The 25,360-nt window shown below is 40.1% G+C and overlaps 1 protein-coding gene across 1 annotated transcript in view; it reads left to right on the top strand.

The window, feature by feature from the left end:
* The window catches only part of Asah2 (N-acylsphingosine amidohydrolase 2), a 93,346-nt gene extending 69,601 nt beyond the window's left edge, over positions 1 to 23,745 (top strand). Inside the window, exons 15-23 of the mRNA XM_032891802.1 lie at positions 646 to 761; positions 2,429 to 2,523; positions 5,116 to 5,155; positions 5,839 to 5,934; positions 8,500 to 8,595; positions 10,995 to 11,141; positions 17,035 to 17,094; positions 20,081 to 20,169; positions 23,348 to 23,745. Coding sequence (XP_032747693.1) covers positions 646 to 761; positions 2,429 to 2,523; positions 5,116 to 5,155; positions 5,839 to 5,934; positions 8,500 to 8,595; positions 10,995 to 11,141; positions 17,035 to 17,094; positions 20,081 to 20,169; positions 23,348 to 23,537 — 929 coding nt within the window. The 3' untranslated portion in view covers positions 23,538 to 23,745. The remainder of the gene's footprint in view (positions 1 to 645; positions 762 to 2,428; positions 2,524 to 5,115; positions 5,156 to 5,838; positions 5,935 to 8,499; positions 8,596 to 10,994; positions 11,142 to 17,034; positions 17,095 to 20,080; positions 20,170 to 23,347) is intronic.
* Positions 23,746 to 25,360: the final 1,615 nt, after the last annotated feature.

The raw sequence follows: 25,360 nt of genomic DNA, 5'->3' as shown, positions 1-25,360 counted from the left end.
GGGGGAACTATTTCTTTAAGTTTGGGATTTTTTACTGTAATTATTAAGTTATGAGGCTTTCTAAAATGTATTTCTATATACAAATCCCGCATCAGTTAGATTATTTGAAAATCTTTCCCCTCATTCGATAGGTCGCCTTTGCAATTTTTTAACTATTTTCTTTGAGACACAGATATCCAGATCAGTTTCCTCTTTGTTACTTATCATCACACCAAAGAATCATTCACCATCATGAAGGCTTACCCTGCAGTTCTAAAAGTTTTACTATTTACAAGCCAGACAGCTAGTATTATATGTTGAAGTAATCAGTGATAATTTTTAAAATGAGAAAAAGCTGATGTGGTTCACAAACCCGTGGATTAAATTAAACCGTCTTTATTTGTGACATAAATGAGCATAGTTAATATGAGTACAACCTTGATAGTATTGCCATTGTTTATAAAAATGACAGTCTAGTTAAGGGCTATTATTTTAGGATATACAGGAAACACTGCCCCTTCTATTGCTCTAAATTGTTGAAGCCATTGAATGACAACCTTAATAAAATATCTGAGATGTCTAGAATGATTATGCCATACTATCTAAATCATGACGTCCTCAGAGGGCTAGTACAAGATATATTACTAATCATAACAATTCTAATAGGAACAACAGAAGGGAATCTATTTTGGGACACTCTTCGGGACCAGCTCTTGGGAAAACCATCTGAAGAAATCATAGAATGCCAGAAACCTAAACCAATCCTAATCCACACGGGAGAGGTAACGCATCCGACTGTCAGAAGGAACTCAGAATGTTATACTATGTAGTTTCTGAGCTATCAGAAATTAAGTAGTTAATGTCTACTGACATGTAAGATCTTTCTTAGATGCTCTTACGTAATTTGTTATTAATTGTCATTACATATTTACCACCACTACAATTATTACCTATATGTGTGAGGGGCATGTCTGTAGAGGTCAGAGGACACTTTGTGGAGTTGGTTCTCTTTTTGTACCTTTACTTGGGTTCTGGGGACTGGGCTTAGCTTTGCGTGGCTGGCACATTCCCTGCAGGGCCTTCTCAGTCTGTCACCTCCCATGAATGTTTGATATTACACATTTGGATCCAACTTTAAAGAATTACTACTAAAGACACACACTATCTAATTATTAAGAAACATGGAAGGGATTGGAATATAGAAAGGGAAGACTAACATTCATGTTATTTGGGCTCCAGGAAGGCAGTCCGTGAAGCGTTCTTTGCAGAGGAAATCATGTAGGCCATGTAGGAAAATGCTTATGTGTCAATTCTCTCATGCTGGGCAGCACGGTTTATCTCTTTACTTAGTTATTTACATATGCATGTATTTATGTCTGTTACTATGTGTAGGTGGGCAGGGACATGGGTGACTGGGTGTATATGGAGACCAGAGGTATTATTGGATACCTCAGATGTATTCTCTGGACTACACACCTTATGTTTTGAGACAGGATCTCTCACTGGGACCTGCAGCTCACCAATTAGGCTAGACAGACTGACCAGCAAGCTCCAGGGATCCTTCTCTCTCTACCTCCCAGCGTTAAGATTGAGTACACGCTATGCCTGTCTTTTTCGTGGGAGTGCTGCAGATCCCTCTCAATTCCCTCTGCTTATGTGGCGACATCACTAATTAAAGCATTTTTTGTTCTGCTATGTTTTTATCAAGACAGGGTTTCTCTGGGTACTGGAACTTACTCTGTAGACAGGCTGGGCTCAAACTCAGAGATCTACCTGCCTCTTTCTCCCAAGTTCTGGGATTAAAGGCGTGTATCACATCCAGGCTAGAGCAATTTTCTTTTAGCATTACTTTAGAACATAGTTTTTTTGTTTTTACATTTGCACTGTTAAGAAGTCGTCCCACTGTTGGTAAAAGCATGATTGTCAAAGTGTAAGCATTTAAAAAGTAACCTTTCTTGGTATCCTATTAAAATTGTTAGGGTCGGAGAAAGAAAGGAAGAAGGGGTGGTGAGATAGTTTCTACTCATCACAATATGGAAAGGACAGGTTCTCTTGAAGGAAGGTTGGGAGATGAAGCCAGACTGGCACTACTGGGGTAAAAATAGAAATGATTGTATTGAGCGATGCTAAATGGCATTCTCTATTCAGTGAGGAGATAGCCTCTTATACCACTCTGGCAGAACCCCTGTTGGACCATAATGATGAGTCTACCAACACTCACTTGGTAACTTCAGAGTAATACAGCATTGGGATTCACATGTTATGACCAGGACATAAACATGCACGTGAAGTGTTTAAGCTTACAGCAGAGTTAGAAATGAATCCTAGGGTATAGTGAAAACAAAGCACACCAAACATTCAGAATTGTTTCATGGAGGAAATTATGTGATTCTCGACGGTAGAAGGGGTAATTTATACCTAATGTGACTTTCTTGTTTTGGGATCTCAGCTGACAAAACCTCATCCTTGGCAACCAGATATTGTTGATATTCAGATCGTTACTCTTGGTTCGTTGGCCATAGCTGCTATCCCTGGGGAATTTACGTAAGTTTTTTATAAGAAAACTTTCATAGTAAAGAATGTATTTCTGTTGGAATTGCTTCTTTTAAATTTTTTATCGGTGTTTGTGTGTCTGTGGAGGGGCTTATGGGCCATGACATACTTTTTCAGGTCAGAGGATAAGTTGTCCAAGTCACTTCTCTTCATTCACCAAGTGGGCTAAGGAGTCAGAACTCGTGTCATCAAGCTTGGTGGCAAGTCTCTTTACCTACTGAGGCATCTTGCTGGCCCTGGGATTAGTTCTTAGGGGAAGATAGTTCTCTGCTGCTCTCTTGTAGCCACCTATATTATAGTGACAAATAATTTTTCCATATTTGGTGGCGCCTCTGTAGAATAAATCTGCCTATGCTTGTGACCTGTGAAAAAGATGGGGGAAAAACATGAAAAATTCACAAGCCTGGCATTTTAAAGGGAAAAGAGTACAGTGAATTAAGGAAAGTACGCAGATCTAAAATAATATTAAAACATTTGAAAGCATCAGTTTAGATACTAAAAAGGAGAATATTTTAAGACTGTATCTTTTACAATCTTTCCTATCTCCATAAAGGGAAGTTCGCTGAACTAGTCCTTGAATTATTTTCTTCTTTCAAGAATTCATCAAATTCTTACATTCTGCTCAACACTTTCTATCATTCCCCGTCACTGCCATCATTCACACAGATTATTTCACCAACCTTCAATTGGGGCTCCTATGTAGGCCGTTTTCAACACAATACCCAACTGCTTTCCTTTAAAACAGTGGTTCTCAACCTTCCTCATGCTGTGACCCATTAATACAGTTCCTCGTGTTGTAATGATACCTACCATAAAATAGATAGAGGGTTGCCAAAGGGTCTGAGAACCACTGCTTCAAAACATGAACTAAATGTGCCACTTCTCTGTTCAAGGCCACCCAGTCCCGTCCCATCTTATTCCAGGCAGTCCCTCATGTCTTCCCAGTTCCTTTACATTTCTCATGCTGACTGTTTCTCCCCAAGTTCCCTGGTGTGATTTCTTTTGGTTTTCCTTCTTTCTCACCCTGATTCTGTCATCCTGCATGGTTGGCAAGGTTTTCTGTATAGAGAGAACTGCAAATGCACCCGCTAGATCCACTAACCATGTTCTGGGCTTGGAGATTTTGAACTTACGGTCCTCTCTATATAAAGCACATGTTCTCCAGGTGCCCTCAAGGTCAAGTCTTTTCTTTTTCTTTTAAAATTCTTTGCTCAGATCTCTAATGGAGATGCTAATACTATTCATACCACATAAAAAGTATGTCTACCAAGAGTGACCAACTGTCACTCTCACGTCAGCATCAGCACCAGTATCAGCACCACCACTAACTCCATTGTGCCCTCCATTCCATTCTACCCTTACTCTGCTTTATTATCCCCCCCCCATGTCATCTCACTTTTTCATTATTTATTTAGTCACCTTCCAGTTTTGGAATGTCGAGGTTTTGTCTCTTATTGTGTATTGTAATGTTAAGTGCAGGCCCTCCAAAACCTGGAGTCTGCAACATAGCCCCTGGGACCCTGCCCTCAAATTAATTCTGATTGGGAAATAAAGATCCCAACGGCCAATAGCTGGGGAGAAGAGATAGAGGTGGGGTTTAGGTTCCTTGGGCTTGAGACCAGGAGGAAAGGGAAGGAGGAGAGGAGAGGAGAGGAGAGGAGAGGGGAGGAGAGAGGAGAGGGGAAGAGAGGGGAGGAGAGAGAAGCCACCATGGGATAGAAGAACATGCAGAAGAGGAGAAAGGAGCGCCACCATGGGTTAACTGAGCTATAAAAAAGTGGCCATGTGGGCTGGCCAATTAGAGCTAAGATCAGCCCCAATGAATCCTGGTAAGAAGTACCATGGGTTATCATTAGGAAGGCAGATTCTAACAGTATAGAGGGTAGACAGTTGTCCAGCTATTGTGCTGAGTAAGGCATATTTTAAAAATATACAGGCTGTATGGGTTTTTCATCTGGGAACATAAATGGTCCAATGCAGGTAGAAACCCCATGCTGGGGTTATTTAATATTTTTTACTACTGAATGTAATTTTCATTCCATTAAATCATTGTCACATAAATGTGGGCCTGGTAAGCAGCAGATATTCAAGATTTTATTGAAGGATTAAATATGAAAATAAAATGCCAAGTTCATTATAGGCGGGGCCAAGCGTTGAACCTCCCTCTGTCTCCCCTGGCCCCGCACTCTCATTCATATTGGATGGAATGAACCCAATATGTTGATCTCATGGATAGAAGATGATGTCATGTTTCGTGATGCTCAGGGTGGAGCCCTGGGCCTTGTACCTGTCAGGGAAGTACTCCACCACTGATCTACACCTAAACCCTTGATGGGTTTCTTTCAGTGATGCTCATTGATTTTTTTCCCCCTCTTTGGTCAAATTGTCTTCAATTCAGCATTTTCTTTGAAGATAGGCCAGTCAAGGGAAAAAGCTAGGCTTTTTTACACCATCAACTTCTACATATTTTACTGTTGTGTGCTGAGCTAGGCAAGGATTTTTGACGTGTAACAAAAGCCTTCTGAATAGCTTGCACACATGCGAATGGGAAGATTTTAACCTAATTCTGTTTTCTTGATTCAGAACCATGTCAGGTCGAAGACTTCGTGAGGCAGTTAAAAATGTAAGTTAACTATGAAATACAATGCCTGTACAGTTATATTCGAGGAGGAAGAAATTTCCTATTAAATTATTCTTTCCCCAAATGACTAAAGTTTATGTTCCTTGAAATTAGTGGGTAGAGATAAATATGAAATGTCAGTTATTTAAGAATCAGAATTAAAATATAATGGAATTATAACCAGGTTAAAATATTTTATTGGCATTTACATTTAAATAATTAAAAGTTGATAATGCTTGTATAAAGAGTAAATTATATTTAAAGGTTGCTTAAAGCCCCATGAATGTTCTAAATAAAATCATCGCCTTTGGGGACCTTTCCCCCTATATTTTCTTCAGATTCAAGATATATTGGAAACACTTAGAAAATGATATACTAATGAATGTCTTCTCTTGTTATTTGGGTCTTATAAACATCTGTTTTAATTACATAAATTCAATATAGTTTTGAGGCAATTCTTCTTTCCTAATAAGATTCTACATCTACTGATTTGATTGCTATGACTTTCATAGATCCATCGATTTGCCCAGCCGTAATGGGGATTAGGTCTTTTCTCAAAGTACTCTTTTATGCTTTCACATTCCTTGCTGGTTTTGGGTCATTGGGAAGATTTTCTTAAGAAGAACTTCTTCTGTTAACAATTCATACAAAACGTGCACTTATAATTTTTCACTTTCCCCTTGTAGGAATTTGCACTTTATGGGATGAAGGATATGACTGTTGTTATCGCAGGGCTGAGCAATGTTTATACCCACTACATTACCACATATGAAGAATACCAGGTAAAGTAAAAAGCTCTCATGACTTTTTATTACACAGTCTCTGGATCTCCTCAGCCACGTGTCTGAGCGATGACTGTTTCAGTGGGAATTCTAAGAGAATAAGACAAGGATTTTATTTGGTTTGCGTTCATCACAGCTGAGTATATGTCCGCATTAGCGATTCACTCACTACCATGTAGTGCTGACACGTGTTTTGCCAGGGGCACTGGTGATAAACCTGGATTATGGTATGCAAACAACTACCCAGAATGCATCTGGTGTCTTAAGCTTCTGTAGCACGTCCTGTCTACTATTTATTGACTGCACTATGCATGAACTACCTTGCAAATGTAGCCATGCACAAGCCTTGAAGTAACTTATTACTCTCTACATGATATGACTCAAAACCAAACAAAACCAAACAAAACCCTCTCAGAGCTAGGATTCTGATTTTCACAATTACTTCTTTATGTGTAGAGTTCTTAAAGCAGCCCCAAGCCTTTTAAAAAACAATAATTGCCTAAAATGACAATGCCCTAGAGTCCCACAATTGATAATTACAAATAGATCTCCTGGCATATCATGGTAGTCCATACAGGGGCATTCAGTGATACACGAGTTGGAATCTGCCCTGCTGCCCTCTGTTGGTTTTGCCATAAGAAATCTTAGTTGTATTAGTCTGCTTCCCATCATTATAACTCTCCGAGACATCGATTTACACAGAGAAAGGGCTAATATTGGCTTACAGCTTCAGAGGCTTGGGTTGGTAATATTATGCATCCATAGCTTTTGGGTGATGCTAAAGAGGCCGAGCAGTTATGATAGTTCATGCTATCATATGTTAAACTCTTTGCTTATAGCCAAGAAGCTAGAAATACCTTTTATTCTTTTTCTTTTGTAAAAATTAGAAGAGTTCCTAGGCCTACCTTCATCAAACTATCTGAGAAAGAGAAAGCACATATTCTTTTGCAAAATTGGTCATTGTAGATTGATAAACATATTCTAGTCTAATTTGTTTAGACCAACTTTAAGTGTTTTGTTTTGTGCACTTAGAACCATCAGTCTGACAGGTGTTCTATAGGTTTCAAAAGGAGTCCATGGCACAGACAAACTTGGGAATCCCTGCAAACTTGATCCCTTATTTAGGATGATGTTTCTGTCAAGTTTGGTCTTGACTCATTCATATCAATGAATACAATAGACAGTTTGCTGGTCATTTTCTGGAGACAGTAATGATAAAAATCTGCTTCTTCCATCAGAGGTAATGGAGAAAGCAGATAAGGATACAGAACACTCGGGGCTGAAGAGATGGATCAGTAGTTAAGAGCAGTTAAGGGGGGAAGACCCAGGTTCAGTTTCTGACATTTACAGGGATGCTCATAAGCAGGTGTAACTCCAGTTCTAGGGATCTAATGCTCTCTTCTTCTGACTTCCTAAGGCTCTTAGATGCATCACACACACACACACACACACACACACACACACACACACACACAAATAAACAAACAAACAAATATTAAAACAAAAGACAAAAACCGACAGGCATTTATCTGATTTTTGACAATACCTTAGGGTCAGTCAAGCAAATCAAAAGTTAGGAATGTCTTCTCTATAGAGCAAGCATGTGCACAACAGTTCAGAGGGCTGGGGGAGGCAAGGTGAATGGAGGAAGAGTCCTTGGTGCAGCATAGTGGAGTATTGACCTTGTTGGAAGGTTCTGGAGACAGTGCTTTGATTCACTCTATAAAATGTCATTGGGAAACTACTATAGGTGTGTGGAGACAGAATTTGATTACCACATTAGAGTTAGGATCTGGGTGAGGAATAAAGGTTGTACAGAGTTAAGGCCAGGAGGAAAGGAAAATAGAAAACCTTGAGAGTTTTTTAAAGGAGGCGTATGACACAATCTGAAGACTTATAAAATGTAGGTTGAGATGGAGGAGGGGGTCTAAGATGACTGCCAACTCATCACCATGGAGATACTGGAAGGCTGGCATGCAGAATACTGCAGGGGAAGCTGGTGTTTCTGGATGATGAGGACTGATAACTTTCCTGCTCATAATGATGCTTTTTTTTTTTTTTTTTTTTTTTTTGGGACCGCTTCCTAGGGTTCCTGCTCATATATGATGCATTTGACTCTATTTCATGGTTATGCTATATGGCAGAAGTCCTTCCACAGAAGGGACCATTAGTAGCCAACTTACCTGGAAATTATTAAATATGATTCATTTTACCTTCATTTCCTCTCCTGATATTAACCTGGAGGGGGAGATCACTAATAGTACAAAACCTACAATAGATGCAGGCAGGAGAAGTGGAAAGTTGTAACATCTTTCAGATGAAAAGAAATGGAGCCTAAATGGATAAGCAGAAAGGACCCATCACTTTAACAAGGATCAGACTCAGCCATTCACTTTGTCTGGTTAGTGGAAAATGCTCACATCCTGTTTTTACAAAAACCACTGAGTATTTGCTGGTATTGAATAATGTTAATGGTCCAGACATCACTTTGCCCCAAAATGCTTACTTCCATAAACTAATTGATGTATGCGAAACTATCTGTATCTCTTCTTGCTTTTCCTGCAGGCTCAACGGTATGAGGCAGCATCTACGATTTATGGACCACACACCCTGTCTGCGTACATCCAGCTCTTCAGAGCCCTTGCTAAGGCAATTGCTACGGTAATAAAATCGTGTGTGTGTGTGTGTGTGTGTGTGTGTGTGTGTGTGTGTGTGTGTGTGTGTCTGTGTCTATGTTTGTCTTTGGGGGAAAAGGCACAGAATGAAGAAAGAACCTTAAATACACATGTTATTTGACTAATTTTATCTTACATGCAATTTTCCTTAGGAAAGAAAATTGGAACAATAATATCACTAAGAAAATAATTCAAAGTTTACTGGTTGTAAAATTCAAGCTTAATTTCATTTAGTGGTGGTAGTCTATTATACATATATATTTCATATATATATATCTATCTATATATATGAAACTGTCATTTGAAGTAAGGAGATATTACTTTTCTCCACGGTTTTAGATTATCAAAAATACTTGAAGGTGGTAATTGGCCATCTGTACTATAACAACAGTCAGTGATCACTTGCCAAATTCTTTCCTGCCATTCAGAGAGTTGAGTAGACCATGCAGGTACAGAATACTTGATATTCATATTCTTCATTATGGCATCTCTGAAATTGAGGTGCATTTTCCGATTAGAGGAATCTCACCCTTATAACTAATAGCATTTTTAAATTTTATGAAGGCCCAAAATAGTATAAATGGTAATGAATGGAGACTTAGGTTCGTTGAACTCTTGTACTGCCTTGGCACACACATGTGAGTTTCTGAAATGCACACCACTGATTTACTAAAGTTCCTTAGCACGAAAAGTCACCTTTAGGACACATTTATATAGGTGCAGTTGTGGTATAGTTGGTTGACAATTGGGACAAAGAGCTTAAGATAATAAGCAGATCTGTATGTAGTACCTGTAGAATTTATAATAGTAAGTATATTGCTTACCACATAATAGCTTTATAATAGTAAAAGCTGTGAAATTATGGCATAATAAGTCCCACACACCATTTAAAGAAACTGTGCGTATAATGGATCGAAGTGCATGGTACTTATGTGCTGTAGACCAAATCAGGCAATTTCATACAATTCTATAGCTGCCTAGTGTATTTGAAATTTCAACATAATCTGGAGACTTGAACACACTTTGCTTACTCTTTTTTTTTTAAACCATAGTGCCCTTAGACCTGTTCCTTTGCCTTGTGGAAACTTGGTTTTTGGTCTATGATATGGTCACTTATTTTAAGACTGACTATGTGGTCTTGAAAACCAACTGAGTATATTCAATTCCATCTTCTTGCTTGCAGCATCAGAATGGCAGTGTATCCCCCATACCCTGTGCAGCTATAACACCTAACAGTCTAATGTGAACATTAAAGAACACTAAATATGTATCAAGGGCTATTGAAACAAAGAGACTCTTGTTTTGATGCCTCCATTAAAGTTGGTGAATCTTGTGGAAAACAATATTAATTGGTCAGGATACGGCTGATCTTAAATTTTTAATAAAGATATATTTATTATATTATTCAACACAGATTTGGGACTAGAAGAGGACCTTGGTAATGATTTTGGATAAAGAGATTATCCACAATTTGAAGCAAGCATGTTGGTACTTGCCTGCGTGTATAGCAAGCGTAGCAGGGATATGAGCATCCCAGTTTAGGGCAGTCTGGCCTGTGCAGCAAAATCCAGGAAAGTCCAGGTAGCATCGTTAAGACCTGTGTCAACCCCACTCCACCCTTAACCAATCAGTCAAAGTAACATTTTAGAAGCTTGAGATACAGCTCATGTTTGCAAGCACACTGTTCAGAATTTGACCCTCAGCACCAGAATGGAAAAGCTGGGCTATATATGCACTGTACTCTTATAATCCCAGTCCTGGGGAGACAGAGACAGGAGGATCCCAGAGGCTTGCTTATAAGCTTCCTAGCTGAATCAGTGAGAGACACCTGGCACAATAACCAAGATATGTGGTACCTGAATAAGAATGATATTTAATACTGACTTTTGACACACATACACATCAAGACATATATGAGACAAAATATTGAAAATATAAACATTGCAATATCATGTCATGAAGTTAAAATATGTGGTAGACCACTACCTTGAACTACACAGGGAAAACAATGACTGCCCAGAATCTAACTTGGGTGCTTTCTGATATCTAGATTAGACCAGCCAGGCTAGCAAAGAAACTACCTTCAAGTGCAACATTCTTCTATCAAAAAATTTAAATTACTGGTGTGTGTGTGTGTGTGTGTGTGTGTGTGTGTGTGTGTCTGTGTGTGTCTGTGTGTGTTGTGTGTGTGTGTGTGTGTGTGTGTGTGTGTGTCTGTGTGTCTGTGTGTGTGTGTGTCTGTGTGTGTGTGTGTCTGTGTGTGTGTGTGTGTGTGTGTGTGTGTGTGCCTCCTTTAATGAGGGCATTTCTTGGGATATGAATGGGGATGGGCAGTGTGACTTCATCTCCGTTGTACCTTTCTTTAACAACTGCTCTCTGTTTCAGGACACAGTAGCCAACATGAGCAGCGGTCCTGAGCCTCCATTCTTCAAAAACCTGATAGGTTCACTTATTCCTAATATCGCGGATAGAGCACCAATAGGCAAACAATTTGGGGATGTCCTGCAGCCAGCAAAACCTGAATACAGAGTGGTAAGACTCACAGAAAAGTCTCCAGATGCTTTAAGAATTTGCTTCTGGAGGTAAAAGGAAAAACATCATCACCTGCTTCTAGTGGTTTCATATCATTGCTTCAGCAATGGTAATGTTGGCAGTAGCACAGGCTAGCTTCAGCAATGGCGATGTTGGCAGTAGCACAGGCTAGCTTCAGCAATGGCGATGTTGGCAGTAGCACAGGCTAGCTTCAGCGATGGTGATGCTTATATCTATTTCCATCTTTGCAGAGGGAAATGGGAAACACTGCTTTCCCCCCTCGTTGTTAGCTACATAAAATTGAATTTCCAAAATGCAAATTATTCTTTTTATTAAATAGATAGTCAAACATCCATGCCTAGGAGTTGGACCAAGCTACCTTTTAGATCAAGGCATGGGAAAGCAACAGAAGTGAAGCGGGACCTGCCCTGCTTCATTTTATGCTGATTTTGTGTTCTGCATTCTCGCTGAATGATGTATTAATTCCAGCAGGTCTTCTCTTCTCCCCCGCCTTAGGGATTCCTACCTTTATAATGTAATCAGCAAACGAAGTAACTTGATTTGTCCATTTCTAGATTTCTCTTTTGCCTAATGAAGCATGACTAAGCTTCAGTGTCATGCTTCATCAGTTCCTGAATGATCTAGAATGTAGTGTCAGTTTCTCAGTGCTGTGATAAGACAGCTGAAAGAGTGACTGACGCACACAGTGTCAGTGAAGTCTCTGACTGCGGTGACACGATGGCTGATAAGAACAGCCCGAGGATGGAAGAGAGTGTTCTTGGCTCACAAATGGAGGATGCAGTCCACCATAGTGGGGGAACCATGGCAGCACGCATGTGAGGCAGCTGCTCACACTGCCTCCCTGCCAGAAGCAGAGAGGCAAATGCTTGTCTATTCACTTTTTCCTTCATCTTCAGTCCAGTATTCCAGCTCAGGGGGCAGTGCCACTCACACTAGGGTGAGACTTCATCATCGACTAACTCTCTCTGGAATAGCTCCATAAACGGTTCTCATCTCGCCAAGTGGTGGGCGGAGTTAAGCATCACGGCCGAGGAGAGGATTTATCCTAGTTCATTGTTTCGGAGCTTTCAAACCTGACCACTTGGCTCCTTTGCCCTGGGCTTATGCATGGTGAGGTAGAACACCATGAAGGAAGAGTGTGTGACAGGGGAACTCTTCCCACCCCATGGTGGCAGGGAAGTATAGAAAACACAGGGATGGTCCAGGGACACGATTTAGCCTTCAAAGGCACGCTCTCAGTGACCTACTTTCTTAATGGACCATTCAGTATAAGTCCATAGTAGATAAAATGGATAAACATATAGGTGAAGCTAGTGCTCTCCTAATTCTGTCACCTCTGAATGGTTCTAACCCCTGGAATCCCAGACTCCACTACAGTAATCATGGTAGAAGGGAGTACACATCATAATTAAACCATAACAGCTCTGGACTAGGATTTGTGAGACTTGGTAGCCTGGGCTTGTTTCTGGTCTTAGGAGATGTGTATTCAGATTTTCCCTATCTATCTATCTATCTATCTATCTATCTATATATCTATCTATCTATCTATCTATCTATCTATCTATCCATTTATAATTATATACACACATATGTATCTTTATGTATACACATACCATATATATAATTATTCCTCTCTGTGCTGTCTGGTTGGCTCACACACTGCCCTGTGCCCCCTCTTGATGGTCTCTTTAGTCTTAGAAAAAGTTCCTGGACTGTCACCTCATGTTTACGTCTAGAGGAAGCAGGCAGGGAAGGTAGTGCAGAAGCATGAGGTGGGAATTATCACCCCCAATATCCTCTCCTCACCTCTGCCTTCACTTTATGCATATTCCTTACCCCAGCCTTGTAATGGAAGGTCATACATATTCTATATCTTCATGCATATTCATCTTCTTTCCATTTTTGAACATTATGTTTTTGGTTAACATAGAAAAAATGGATTTCCTTCCTATATTTTCACACACACACACACACACACACACACACACACACACACACACACACACACTTGTGTTTTGTTCTTATCTGTCCCTACTTCCCGCCCTTAGTTTCCTCAAACTTGTTTTTTATTTCCGATGAGAGATGGAATAAATCATGACCCTTGGCTTGTCTTTTGCAATTTCCTGTAGAACCGGTAGACTTCCTTGGGCTAATGTGTGTCTGCTAAGTGCCTTAGGAATCGTATTCCAATGTCCAACCACAGTCTCAAGCTCAGCTGAATTGATACAACAAAATATTCATGAGATGAGACACCCAGACTGGGGCTGGAACAAAGAACGAAAGCTTCTGCAGTCTGGGATTGGATGGAGTTTAGACAAGGCTGGTGGAACCTGGTGATGCTGATCTTTGTCTGTTTCTGTGCTGTATAAATTTGTTTTAAATCATTTTATTCGCATACAATGAGATAAAGAGGTGTGAAGGTAGGAGGAAGTGAGAACAAGGGAGAGTTATAGAATATGCACGTCATTAAAGCAGAAAAAGGAATGTTTGGGCAAAAGAGGGGTTCAGCAGGAAAAGGATCTGGGGGACAGGGATTATGGGGTGAACAGAGACAGTTAGTATATATATGTGTGTGTATATATATATTATATATTATATATATTATATATGTTACAGTGTCACAGAGAAACCTAGCTCATATGTTTTTAAACTGAATAATTTTTTCTACTTTCATATCACAATGTCATATATGTATTTACATATGCTTAATCTATACCCACATGTGAGGCACAGCACACCACATTTGTCTTTCTGAGCCTTGCTTTTGTTTAATTCAGTGATCACCATTCCTGTCACTTTTCTTCCAAATTTAATTCTCCTTCATAGCAGTATAGAACTCTACGGTGTTACATTTTATCCGTTCTTCTGTTAATGAACATGGAGGATGGTTTCCTAGCTTAGCTCTTGTCCACAGTCCTGCAGTAAGCATAGATATGCAAATATTTTCTGGTATGCTGTGCCGGCTAGTTTTTGTCACATGGACACAAACTACAGTCACCTGGGAAGAGGGAACCTCCATTGCAGAGTTTTCCTTCATCTCAGATTGGCCTACGGTTATATCTGTGAGGGGACTTTTTGGGTTAATGGTTGATGTGGAGGGAGCCCACTGTGGGTGGTGTCATTCCTAAGCAAGCTGCCCTGGCTTGTATTTGAAAGCAGGCTAAGCAAGCCACGGGGAGCAAGCTTCACTCTTCCATGCCTTCTGCCTCAGTTCCTGACTCCAGGTTGCTGCTTTGAGTTTCCACTCTAAATTGCTCAAATGATGGACTCTGAAGCAAAAGTATAAACTGCTTCTTCCTGATTTTTGGTCAGTGGTTACCAGAGCAATAGAGAAGTAAACTTGCTGACCTGGGGTCCTTCATGGATATGGCCAGGGATGATAAAGCTGGATCATCTCATAGTTCCAGCCCTAGTTTCTGAGCAGTCTCAGTGCTGATTTATGTATTGGCTGCCTACGTGTACATGTCCAGTAGCAGGGGAGACAGGTTTCTCTCCCCTGATCCTGGCCAGCAGTGGCTGTAGCTAGTCCAACTGGCGAGAGGTAAAATCTCAGTGTGGTTTTAGATTGCATTTCCCTGACAACTAATGACTTGAATACTTTAGGACAATATTTCTACGACAGTTGTTCTTTTCAAAACATTCTTTTCCACTCATTAACTCACTTATTGATTAGATGATTTGTTTTGGGTATTTAATTTCTGGAATTCTTCTATAGAGCCTAGATAAGAATACAGAGTCAGATCTTGTGATGGACTCGTGTTATATATCAAACTTGAAAGAATTTAGAATCACCTGGGAGATGGGCCTCTGTGGAACCCTGTTGAAAATCATCTTGATCATGTTAATTGATGATGTAAAACCCAGCTTTTCCTTCTCTGATTCTAACTTTTTACCTATTTATTTATTGGAACTAAAGATGTATTTTAGGAGAGACTAATATGGTCTAATATGGTATAGTTCCCAGTAAAAATCACCATCAAGTCACATAGTTTTACAAGCTTTTCTCATTTATGTTTGTCATTCGGTAACTCCATACGTGTGTAGAATGCGGTTTGATCACTCCCTCTCCGCTGTGAATCCTCTCCCTCCCACTCCTGCCCACATCCCTCTCCCTACAGATCCTTTCCTGTGCTTGTGTAGTTGTTGTTGTTTGATGTCCCACTGAGTTTCATCAGCACCATCTGTGTGACCATGGATATGGAGTTAGACAACAGATCAATATGGACACACCAGTGGGTACATATCTGAAGATAATTACTGATCATCACCTAGAATCCATAAATAGCAGCTGGTGTAGAAGGAATGGGTAGGGCCCCATGATAGTCCGCCCATTTCTTGATTGACTTTTGGCAGGTCCAGTCTTGTGTAGGCCCAGTGCAGCTCACAAGCCCAAAATCGCACTGGCTGTGTCATGCCTTGAAAATAGCATTCCACGGGCTGGAGAGATGGCTCAGCGGTTAAGAACACCCGACTACTCTTCCAGAGGTCCTGAGTTCAATTCCCAGCAACCACATGGTGGCTCACAACCATCTGTAAAGAGATCTGATGCCCTCTTCTGGTGTGTCTGAAGACAGCTACAGTGTACTCATATATAATAAATGAATAAATCTTTAAAAAGAAAAAAAGAAAGAAAGAAAGAAAATAGCATTCCACAGTCTTCTCCCTATCTTCTGGCTTTTAAATTCTTTCTGCCACTCCTGTAATATTCCATGAACCTTCCAGGGAATGCTATCAATGTCCCCTTAGGACTGAGAACTCAGTTGCTTTTTGGTTTTTGTTTGTTTTCTTTGTTTTTCTGGTTTTTTTTTCCTTGTCTCAGCACCTTGAGCAGCCAAGACTGTCCTGCACTGCTATTCATCGTGTAGAGAGGCTTCTCTGTAAAGCCAAGAGAAGCGTTTGTCTATGCTTACACACTTACATCAGTGTTCCTGGAAGCAGTTTGACACTCTGTCAGTCTCAGTTGTATGAGGGAGCATTTTTGGGAAAGGGGATTCAGGTCTGTATAAAATGGAGAAAGAGAGGGGCTGAAGCGAAGGCACAGCAGTTAGGAGTGTGCACTTCTCTTCCAGGGTACATGAGTTCGGTTCTCAGCACCCACGGCTGGTAGCTCACAGCCGCTTATAACTCCAGTTCCAGAGGAATCGGAGCTACCTGGCCTCTGCAGGTACCTACTCTCCTGCAGATATCTACAGACAGACATACACATCTGCACATAACTAAAAATGAAACAGATCTTTAAGGAGACTCAGAGAGTGAGCTCACTGCTGGCTCGACTTGCTCCTTTGATCTGTGAGCCAGAGCTCTTCCTCCCATAGGCTGTTTCTGTTACATTATTTTATCACCGGAATAGGAAAAGAAACTAAGACAGGTATAGCGTTGGCATCCTCTAAATGCTTCTTCACTCTGTGGATGTTTTCCTTTGCTGTACAGAAGAAACTTTCTAATTCCCTGCCATCCCATTTGTTAGCTGATTATTTTCTGTGCGGTTGGAGGTTATTTTTGAGGCCGCTTTTTCTCCAATTAATGTGTTGACACCTTTGTCAGTGTCTGAGTGGCTGCAGCGATATGGGTTCACTTCTGATTTCTCTGTGGTCTGTGTTGCCTATTTGAAGACAGGGCTCTGGAATGTAATTTGAAGCCATTTTCATCTGTTATCAAGTTGAAAAATTTTTAGCTCTGGATCTTCATTTATCAGAGTCTGCCAAAGTCAGATTCTTTGGATCTAATTCCTACCAAACTTAGAGGGGATCCCTTAATGAAATGGGGTGGGATGAGTACAGCGTCTAGGGTGTTGGAACATGGAGCAGACAATGCATCCAATCTGATAAGGAGGCTTGCTTTAGATTTCATTCAATTCCATTTTTACTTCCAGGGAGAAGTGGTTGAAGTTGTCTTTGTAGGCGCTAACCCAAAGAATTCAGCAGAAAACCAGGTGAGCCTCATGTTCTTCCAAACTTTTAAAGTTTCTCTTCACTTTACAGGAGAATCTCCCATATCCAAAAATGTATCAGGCTTCTACTTCATTTGTGGAGGTGGGAAAGTGTTCCGTGGGTACAGCTAGTGTGGAGTTGGATGTGGAACACAAACCCATGAAGATTTAATTAACTTCTTACAGGGCCGTGTGTAGAACAGATCCTCCAGGACCACACTGCCTTACCAGAAGATAAGGATTTAGAGACATTCTCATTTACATATTTAAATTTAGAACTTCCTGAGTTTGTTATTGAAAGGTCAAAAAAAGGACATGATTTCCCTGCCTTTTGGGGATCTTTCTGACCCCTCCGGCACTGCAACTCTGGACCTGACTCTTCTATTTCCGGGTGATCACACACTGGTACCTGCCCTGAGGTTCTGTCCCATGTGCTCTTCATTATTTTACACTGTTCATTTCCTGTTCTTTACTGGAACATTAAAAAAATGTTTATTTATTAATCTTGAAAAATATGTGCCCAATGTAGAAACAAGTAGCATATTTGTAAAATAGAACATTTCTTCCCACAAATCTATTTTTTAGAGTTATTACTGTTAAGAATTTGTTATAAAACATGTCTATTTTTTGCTATTATGATATTTATGATAAAGCACACACACACATACACACACACACACACACACACACACACATACACAGTGTGTAGAAATGAGATCACTCTAACCTTCTGTAATTTCCTTAGAACTGTCTTATGTCCAACAAGCAATCAATAATAGAGCAGGTTCTGTCTACAAAAATCTGGACAGACAGATGTGGCACAGATTTGTAATCCCAGAGCTTGGGAAGTAGAGGCGAGATATCAGTAGTTGGATGCTAGCCATTGCTATATAACAACTGTGATTAGAGACTAAGGAAATTAGATGGTAAGGCAACTCAGTTTGTACGGATGCTTGTTCAGCAAGCCCAGTTCAGTTCCAGGACTCCACATAGAAGAGGGAGAGACTGGGCTCTCACAAGGTGTCCTCTGACCTTGACATGGGTTCTGTGCCATGCACACACCCCTCTCACTACATGCACAATAGCATAAATAAACAAATATTTTAAAGGACTAAACAAAATAAGAGAAGATGACAAACCACTGCCACAAACTCTACAGAACTTGAAGAGAAGTTTTAGGGGAAAGTGGGCATATGAAGCACATGGGTTAGCACTTCCCTCCCCTGACTGAGAATGGAATCATTATATTGTGAGCCAGTCTCCTTGGGGTCCATAATCACTTATGATCCAAAGTGCTTTCTTCCCAAATGAGCTGTGTCACTTCTGTATGTCCAAACGTCATTACTTCCGTGGTAGACTTGTGGCAATATAATATCATCCCATGGAAGGATTGGGAGAAATGTTCTAATGTATGGACAGTTGCTGTACACCTGTGGCCAAGCCACACCAGACCATGTTCATGCTCCTAACACTGCTTTCTGAAGAGATTGAAATACTGTATCAAGCCCAGCATCCTCAGGGTCCTTTTATCGCCATTGTTGTGAGAACAGGATAACAGCATCGTAATGAGAATAGATTTCATTTCTCACAATACTCTGAGGTGGTGCAAAACAATGTCTAGCGTCCTGTGATCATCTGCACACCTCAGTTATCACTGTCTCTAACCGCTGATTAACCGCTGTCTACAAGTATCAGGGTGGATGCTTTGTATGTACCCTTGCATGCAGCTAATTGAATCCTCACTGCTGTTCAGTCGCTTGTCTTATTGTCAGTGGCAGAACATTCAATTTGTAGTAAATTGTACCTGTCAGAGATTATGACAGGGAAGTAGGGAAAAGGTAATCACTAGCTTTGTCCCTGGTGGCTTAAAGGCCGAGGTGCATTTTCCAACCTGTACTCCAGACCTACTTATTAGGACCCATCATACCTACTACTCCGTCTGAGCCCTCTCCCCCATGGCCGTTATGCCGTGACTATGAAAAAAAAAAGATTTCTTGATTAGCCATCATGATTATGAGCATATCTTTATCAATATATCAGGTATCAGTTGAACAATTGCAGAATTGTTTTAGACAATGATGTGACCAAAACATAAATAAGGAATGCATTTATCAAAGTTGGTCTGGGTGCACACACATAGAGGCCAAAGACCAACATTGACTCTTGCTCATTTACCTCTACTTTCTTTATTTATTTTTGAGACAGGGCCTCTCAGTGAACTTGAAGCCTTAAGGGAGCTAGCAAGTGAGCGTCAGGGGTCCACCTGTTTCCCTCCCTGCACTGCTATAGGCATCTCTGTCATAGGCATGTGGTTTCTGAGCATCCGAACTCTGGTCCTGGGGCAAGCGCTGGCCCATCCCACTGCCCCAGGAGGCCTGTCTTTAAGGGAGGCAGTATTAAAGTCTCGTGGCCATTTCATTTATTAGCTTTCGTCTTATTCGACTCTTGGCTTTATTTGAAGCCAGACTCTTGGTGTGAAACAAGTTGTTTTATTAGTCATCTTTCAGTATAGAAACTGAACGTTATAGCTTATGTTACAGTTTCTAGGTATCTATTATTAGTAGAGGTGTCTTTAGAACCCCAGAACAGGGGCAATTTATGCAGTTTTGACTTAGGAACGCATGGTAACTAATAATTCAGCTACCCAGAGACAGAGAGTTGAAGTCCCATTTCCTTGCTGATTGGAGAAAATCAATCACTCTTTTTAAAATCTCACTTCACGTTAAATTTCTTCTCAGCTCTCATTTGCTGTGAATACCATAATTATGCTTCTTTAGAATTCCTAAACTTCCATTCTATTGGGAGAGTGTAAATGATCACTCTGAAGACACTGCATGAAGGGGTTACTTAGTTATTTGGGTAAAATCCTAGTGTTTGTGCATGCACAGCAGCAGGCACGGGTGGGATGCTATGCAGCGAGGAGAGACAGTGCAGACCGGATCTCTCTCTAAGTGTTTGGTTCTGATAAGTGGTGTTAATTGTATTTCAGACCCATGAAACCTTCCTCACTGTGGAGAAATACGAGGACTCTGTAGCCAACTGGCAGATAATGCATAACGATGCCTCCTGGGAGACGAGGTAAACACGTTTATTGATTATTTGTCTCAGAAGCTTTGAAAACAGTTGCTTCACCATGTAGGAAGGACAAACTAAAAGACTTCTAAGTACACAACATTAATCATACAAAATTCCCAAGGCTCCTCCTGGCTACATTTAACTGATTAATTAGACTCCATTTTGACTGTCTTGACTGGAAGCAGCACGGTAAGGGTAAGGTTTCTTTAGGATTAGGTACTAATGAGGTGTCAGCTGCCACCTTTGGCCTTGATTTTAGTGGTGTCCTGGGTAGAGTCTGGTTCAGGGTAAGAAGGCGGTGGATCTCTGAGCTATGGCCCTATCCAGCTTCCATGACCTTTGTTTTTTTCACGGTCACAGGGATTCCTGGAAAGACTAGCCAGGCTTTTTGTAAACTGGTTAAGAAGTACACTGGGTGACAGAGTTGAGATGATTCTGTAGAGTTCATTGTAGAGGTCTTCACCTCCTTGCTTTGGTTTATTCCTAGATATTTTACTTCCTTTGACTCTGTTGGGTATGGTTGTGTATGGGAATGTGTCTGTGATCTCTCACTGTGTTTGTTGGTGGCGTTTAGAAAAGCTAAAGTTGGGTTTTGGAACTTGACTTTGCCTACTGCCATGTGGCTGAAATTGTTGATTGGTTTGAGAAGGCATCTGGTGAAATTTTGGCATCTCTTTCATATCAGAGCATATCATTGACAAAGAGGAGTAATTTTTCTCCTTCTCCGCCCCCCCTCATAAGTATCCGTGTAATTTCTCTCTCTTGCTTATTGCTCTAACTAGTGGCTAGAGCACAATAGTGAAAGCGAGTGGGAAGAATGGGCAGCCCTCTCTCACTCCTGGTGTCAGTGGGATTGTTTCAAGTTCTCTCCATTTGGGATGATGTCAGCTGTGGATTTGCCATAGAGAGCCTTTATTACGTTGAGGTATCTTCCCGTGGTACTTCTCTCTCTAGGACTTTTATCATGAAGGTATGTTGACTTTTGTCAAAAGCATGTTCTATATCTATTGAGATGATCATGCAATTTTTTTGTCTTTAAGTTTATGTGTTGATTATATTTATTGACTTATGCTAGGTATGTTTAACTCTCCCTGCATCTTGGGGATAAAGCCAACTTGATTGTGGTGGATAATCTTTTTGATATGTGTCTGTGATATGATTTGTAGTGTTTTACTGAGCATTTAAAACATCTATGTTCACCAAGGATATCAGCCTCTTGTTTAGATTTGTTTTTATTGTGTCTTTATCTGGTTTGGGTATTAGCATGATGCTGACTTCTTAGAAGGAGTTTGGGAGTGTCCTATCTAGTTCTTACTGCTGCGAACAGATACCATAACCAAGGCAACTCTTATACGGACAACATTTAATGCTTTTTTTCATCCTTTAACTTTAAAGATAAAGCAAGTTTCTTATAGACAACAAAAAAGATGAATTCTGTTCAGCTAGGCTCTGTCTTGTGACTGGAGAGTTAAGCCGTTTATATTTAAAGTTATTGTTGAATGGTGTGCACAGATTGTATAGTATCATTTTGTTGCTTTCTATTGGTTATGCTATTAGATATAATTTCTGTATTAGTAATTATAGTTTCATCTGCTTTCTTTCTACAGTCGCTTGGCTAAGGCTATTCTCTTGAATCTGAAGTATTGTTTCTGGTATTCTGTTTAGGATTGGTTTAGTGACCAAGTGCTTTTTTGTATTATGGAAACTTTTTCTTTCTCCATTCTATGGCAGATAGATTTTTCTAGGTATTGTCTAGGTTGGTAGTTATAGCCTTTTAGAACTTGGAATGTATTGCTTCAAACTCTTCTGGTCTTTGAAATTAACATTAAAAATCTGATGCTATATGGATGGGGTTTCTTTCACATGGGACTAGTGTGTGTTTTTTTTCCCCCTTGCATCTTTTGATACTCACCTTTTGTTTCTTATATTTAGTGTTTGAACAATGATATGCCATAGTGAGTTTCTTTACTGGTTTTGTTCATTTGCTGCTCTGTGTGCTTCTTCTAGGTATGTCACTGTGCCTTTCCTTAGCTTGGGAAAGTTTTCTTCTATTATCTTGTTGAACATCATGTCTATTCTATTGACATGAAATTTTCTTCATCTATGCCTACAATTTGAAAATTTGTTCCTTTTCTTTTCTGGTGTCCCATAATTTTTGATTACCCTTCCCTCTTTTTTTCATATACTTTTCTAATACCTATATAGAGTTAATATTCTATATCATTCTTGATCCATTCATTGAGTCAAGTTGGGTTATTCAGATTATTATCAGTTCCATCTCTATCTTTAGCTTGAGTTATCTTCAATGTTTCTATTTATTAAATTCTTCTTTCAAATCCTGGATTTGTCCTCATTACTTTGTTCAGCTTTAGGCTTCTGTGTGTGTGTGTGTGTGAGAGTGTGTGTGTGTGTGTGTGTGTGTGTGAGTGTGTGTGTGAGTGTGTGTGTGTGTGTGTGTGTGTGTGTGTGTGTGTGTGTGTGTGTGTGTTGCTTTGGGCATCACTCAGGCAGGCATCCATTCTCTTTAAGTTCATTGGTTCATTGGTTTGTTTCTTTGTGTCTTCTTTAAAGTCCTTTAGTTCTCTGATGAACTTCATGACTGTTCTTTAAACATTATATCTTGGGGTTTATCCACTTAATTATCATTGGGGACCATTTCTATAGGACTGCCGGAAGGACAAACTGTCTTGTTCTTTCACATTGCTTGCTTATTTGTGATGAGACCCAGGCGTGTGGACTTCCTCAGTTGGGTTTTATGTCTAATGTGGACATAAGCAGGCAGGGACCAAGCATAGGATGTGCAAGTTGGACTCAATCTGAAAGTGGTCCAGAGTGCAGGTGCGATAGAATCAAGCAGTATCTGGGGAACTTGAATGTGTGCACATCCTTTCCAAAGCTTGGGGGTTGTAGGCCAGATGGATGTGACTTACTCGACTAGGCTGAGACATTAGATGTGGGACTCAGGGTAGATATGAGGACTGAAGAAGATGGTAGAAGGGTGAACTTACTGGCAAGGTCCTAGCATAAGATGAGCACTGCAGGCTGGGCCTGCAGTTTAAATGTTATATGGGCAAGTTGAAGTTATCTGGTAGGAAAGAGACCTGGGCTTGCATGCAGGATGAAGAATCACACGTTTTAAAGAGCAGTATTCTAATTTTTATTGTTTGTTTTCTATTAACAGGTTTTATTGGCACAAGGGAATATTGGGTCTGAGCAATGCAACAATACATTGGCATATTCCAGATACTGCCCTCCCTGGAGTCTACAGAATCCGATATTTTGGACACAATCGGAAGCAGGAACTTCTAAAGCCTGCTGTCATACTAGCATTTGAAGGAATTTCTTCCCCTTTTGAAATTGTCACTACTTAGTGAAAAGTTGACAGATCTTGAAGAACAGCTTTTCTCTGTGCACATTATAGAGTGATTTCACACAAATGTGAACTACCAGTTTAATTTTTGTAATTGTCTCTGTTTGAGGGACAGATTGTTTATTGTGAATGGACAGAGGTATGTGTTTGTGTTGTTGTGTGATTATGTGCATGCATGGTAACAGGGAGAGAGATTGAGGGAGAGAGAGTGAGAGTGTGCACGCAAGCGAGCGAGCAAGAGGCAGAGAGATACAGAGAGTTATCAGTGAGCAAGAGAATATTAGAGAAGGGCCACTGGTAACCATAAACCTTGTGATCTTTATCGAAAGCAGGATTTTCCTTGAAGCTTTGTGGTTGTTTAAGAGATAATTCCCTCTAATATGAAATCCCTGATGTGTAATGATAGTATGTGAAGATATATGAATGATGTTTATGCTATTTATTTATAGACTTACTAAATGAGAACACTAGAGAGCTTTCTAGAAGTCCTCTAGAATGATACTTGATTTTACAGAGAGGAAAAAGGAGGTTTACTTCTCATTAGGTTAGACTAAGGTTACTATATATTTTTCCCTGGTTATATTTACAAAAGAACATGTAACTTTACCACAAATATTTGAGCCCAGCTAAAATATACCCAGGAAATTAGCATGCCAGGTTTGGTTTTGTTTTTGCATTCAAACAAGCATAGTCCTTCTGATCACTCCCTTTAGAATGGATCTGCCTGGCTCAGGGTCATTGCTCATGCTCAGATCATTTCTGGAATTGCCTCCCGAGTCCAACTATGTGAATGTCACTTGCAGTGCTTTGACTATGCCTTGTATTCCTCAAAGTGTCCTTACCCTGCTAAGTCACGTCTCTTCTTCCCCACATTTACTCTAAGTGATTTTAAAATGTTTTCACCAATCAAACGTACCTCACACTACAAAGCGTTGCCTTGAATTTAGATTTTGAAACAAAAGTATGAAGGCTGGAAATGTAGTCATCAAGGGGGAAGTTTTAAATGTATCTGTCTGTTCTTCTGTCAGCTACTCACTCCCTCATGGGGATCACTGAATAGTTATTTAAAACCGCATGTCCAGTGTTGAACCATTCCTGGGTCTTCACAATTACAGACATCATCATAATGAGATGATTGGGTAGATGATTCCTTTGAAGGATAAAATATTCAACCAGACATATAAATTCTGAAGAGACATTTGAAAACTACAATGCTCACGTCTCTGTTTTGTGTCTTCTGGGCTGGGTATTCTCATTTGGGAAGAAAGAGGCCCCAAACAATTTTTAAGAAAGTAATGTTTTAGAAATTACGATCTAGACAGTCTAATGAATGTGATGGGGCAGTGTAGCATGAATTGTCTGAAAGTGCGATTTAAAACTACTTAGGTTAACGAATGAAGTCAATATTTGAGCACCAATCAGATTTTTGTAGTAGGTAAAAGAAAGCATTTTAGGAGAAACCGATCTTTCAAAACTAAATTTGTCTTATAAACAATAGTGGTAAGGTAAACCTTCATTTATTTTCCCTATGGTTTACCTACTTAAACACTGTAGATTGACTCAAAAGGCATCTGGAGAGTTTTTTGGTGACTCCATTTCCCACTTGGCATTTCTATGGGTATTAACTGCTAAAGAATAAACTGATCTGGATTTTCAAGGGTGGTGAACATGTCTCCTGATGGGAACACCCTATTATGTTCAAGGTTCAAAATAGTTGATCTCAGAACAACAACAACAACAACAACAACAACAACAACAACAACAACAACAACACACACACACACACACACACTCCCATGGTATTATTTAAAACTTATTTCTCAT

This window comes from Rattus rattus, chromosome 2 (genome assembly GCF_011064425.1).
Source record: "Rattus rattus isolate New Zealand chromosome 2, Rrattus_CSIRO_v1, whole genome shotgun sequence".
Classification (NCBI taxonomy): domain Eukaryota; kingdom Metazoa; phylum Chordata; class Mammalia; order Rodentia; family Muridae; genus Rattus; species Rattus rattus.
This window is presented reverse-complemented; position numbering and strand designations above follow the sequence as displayed.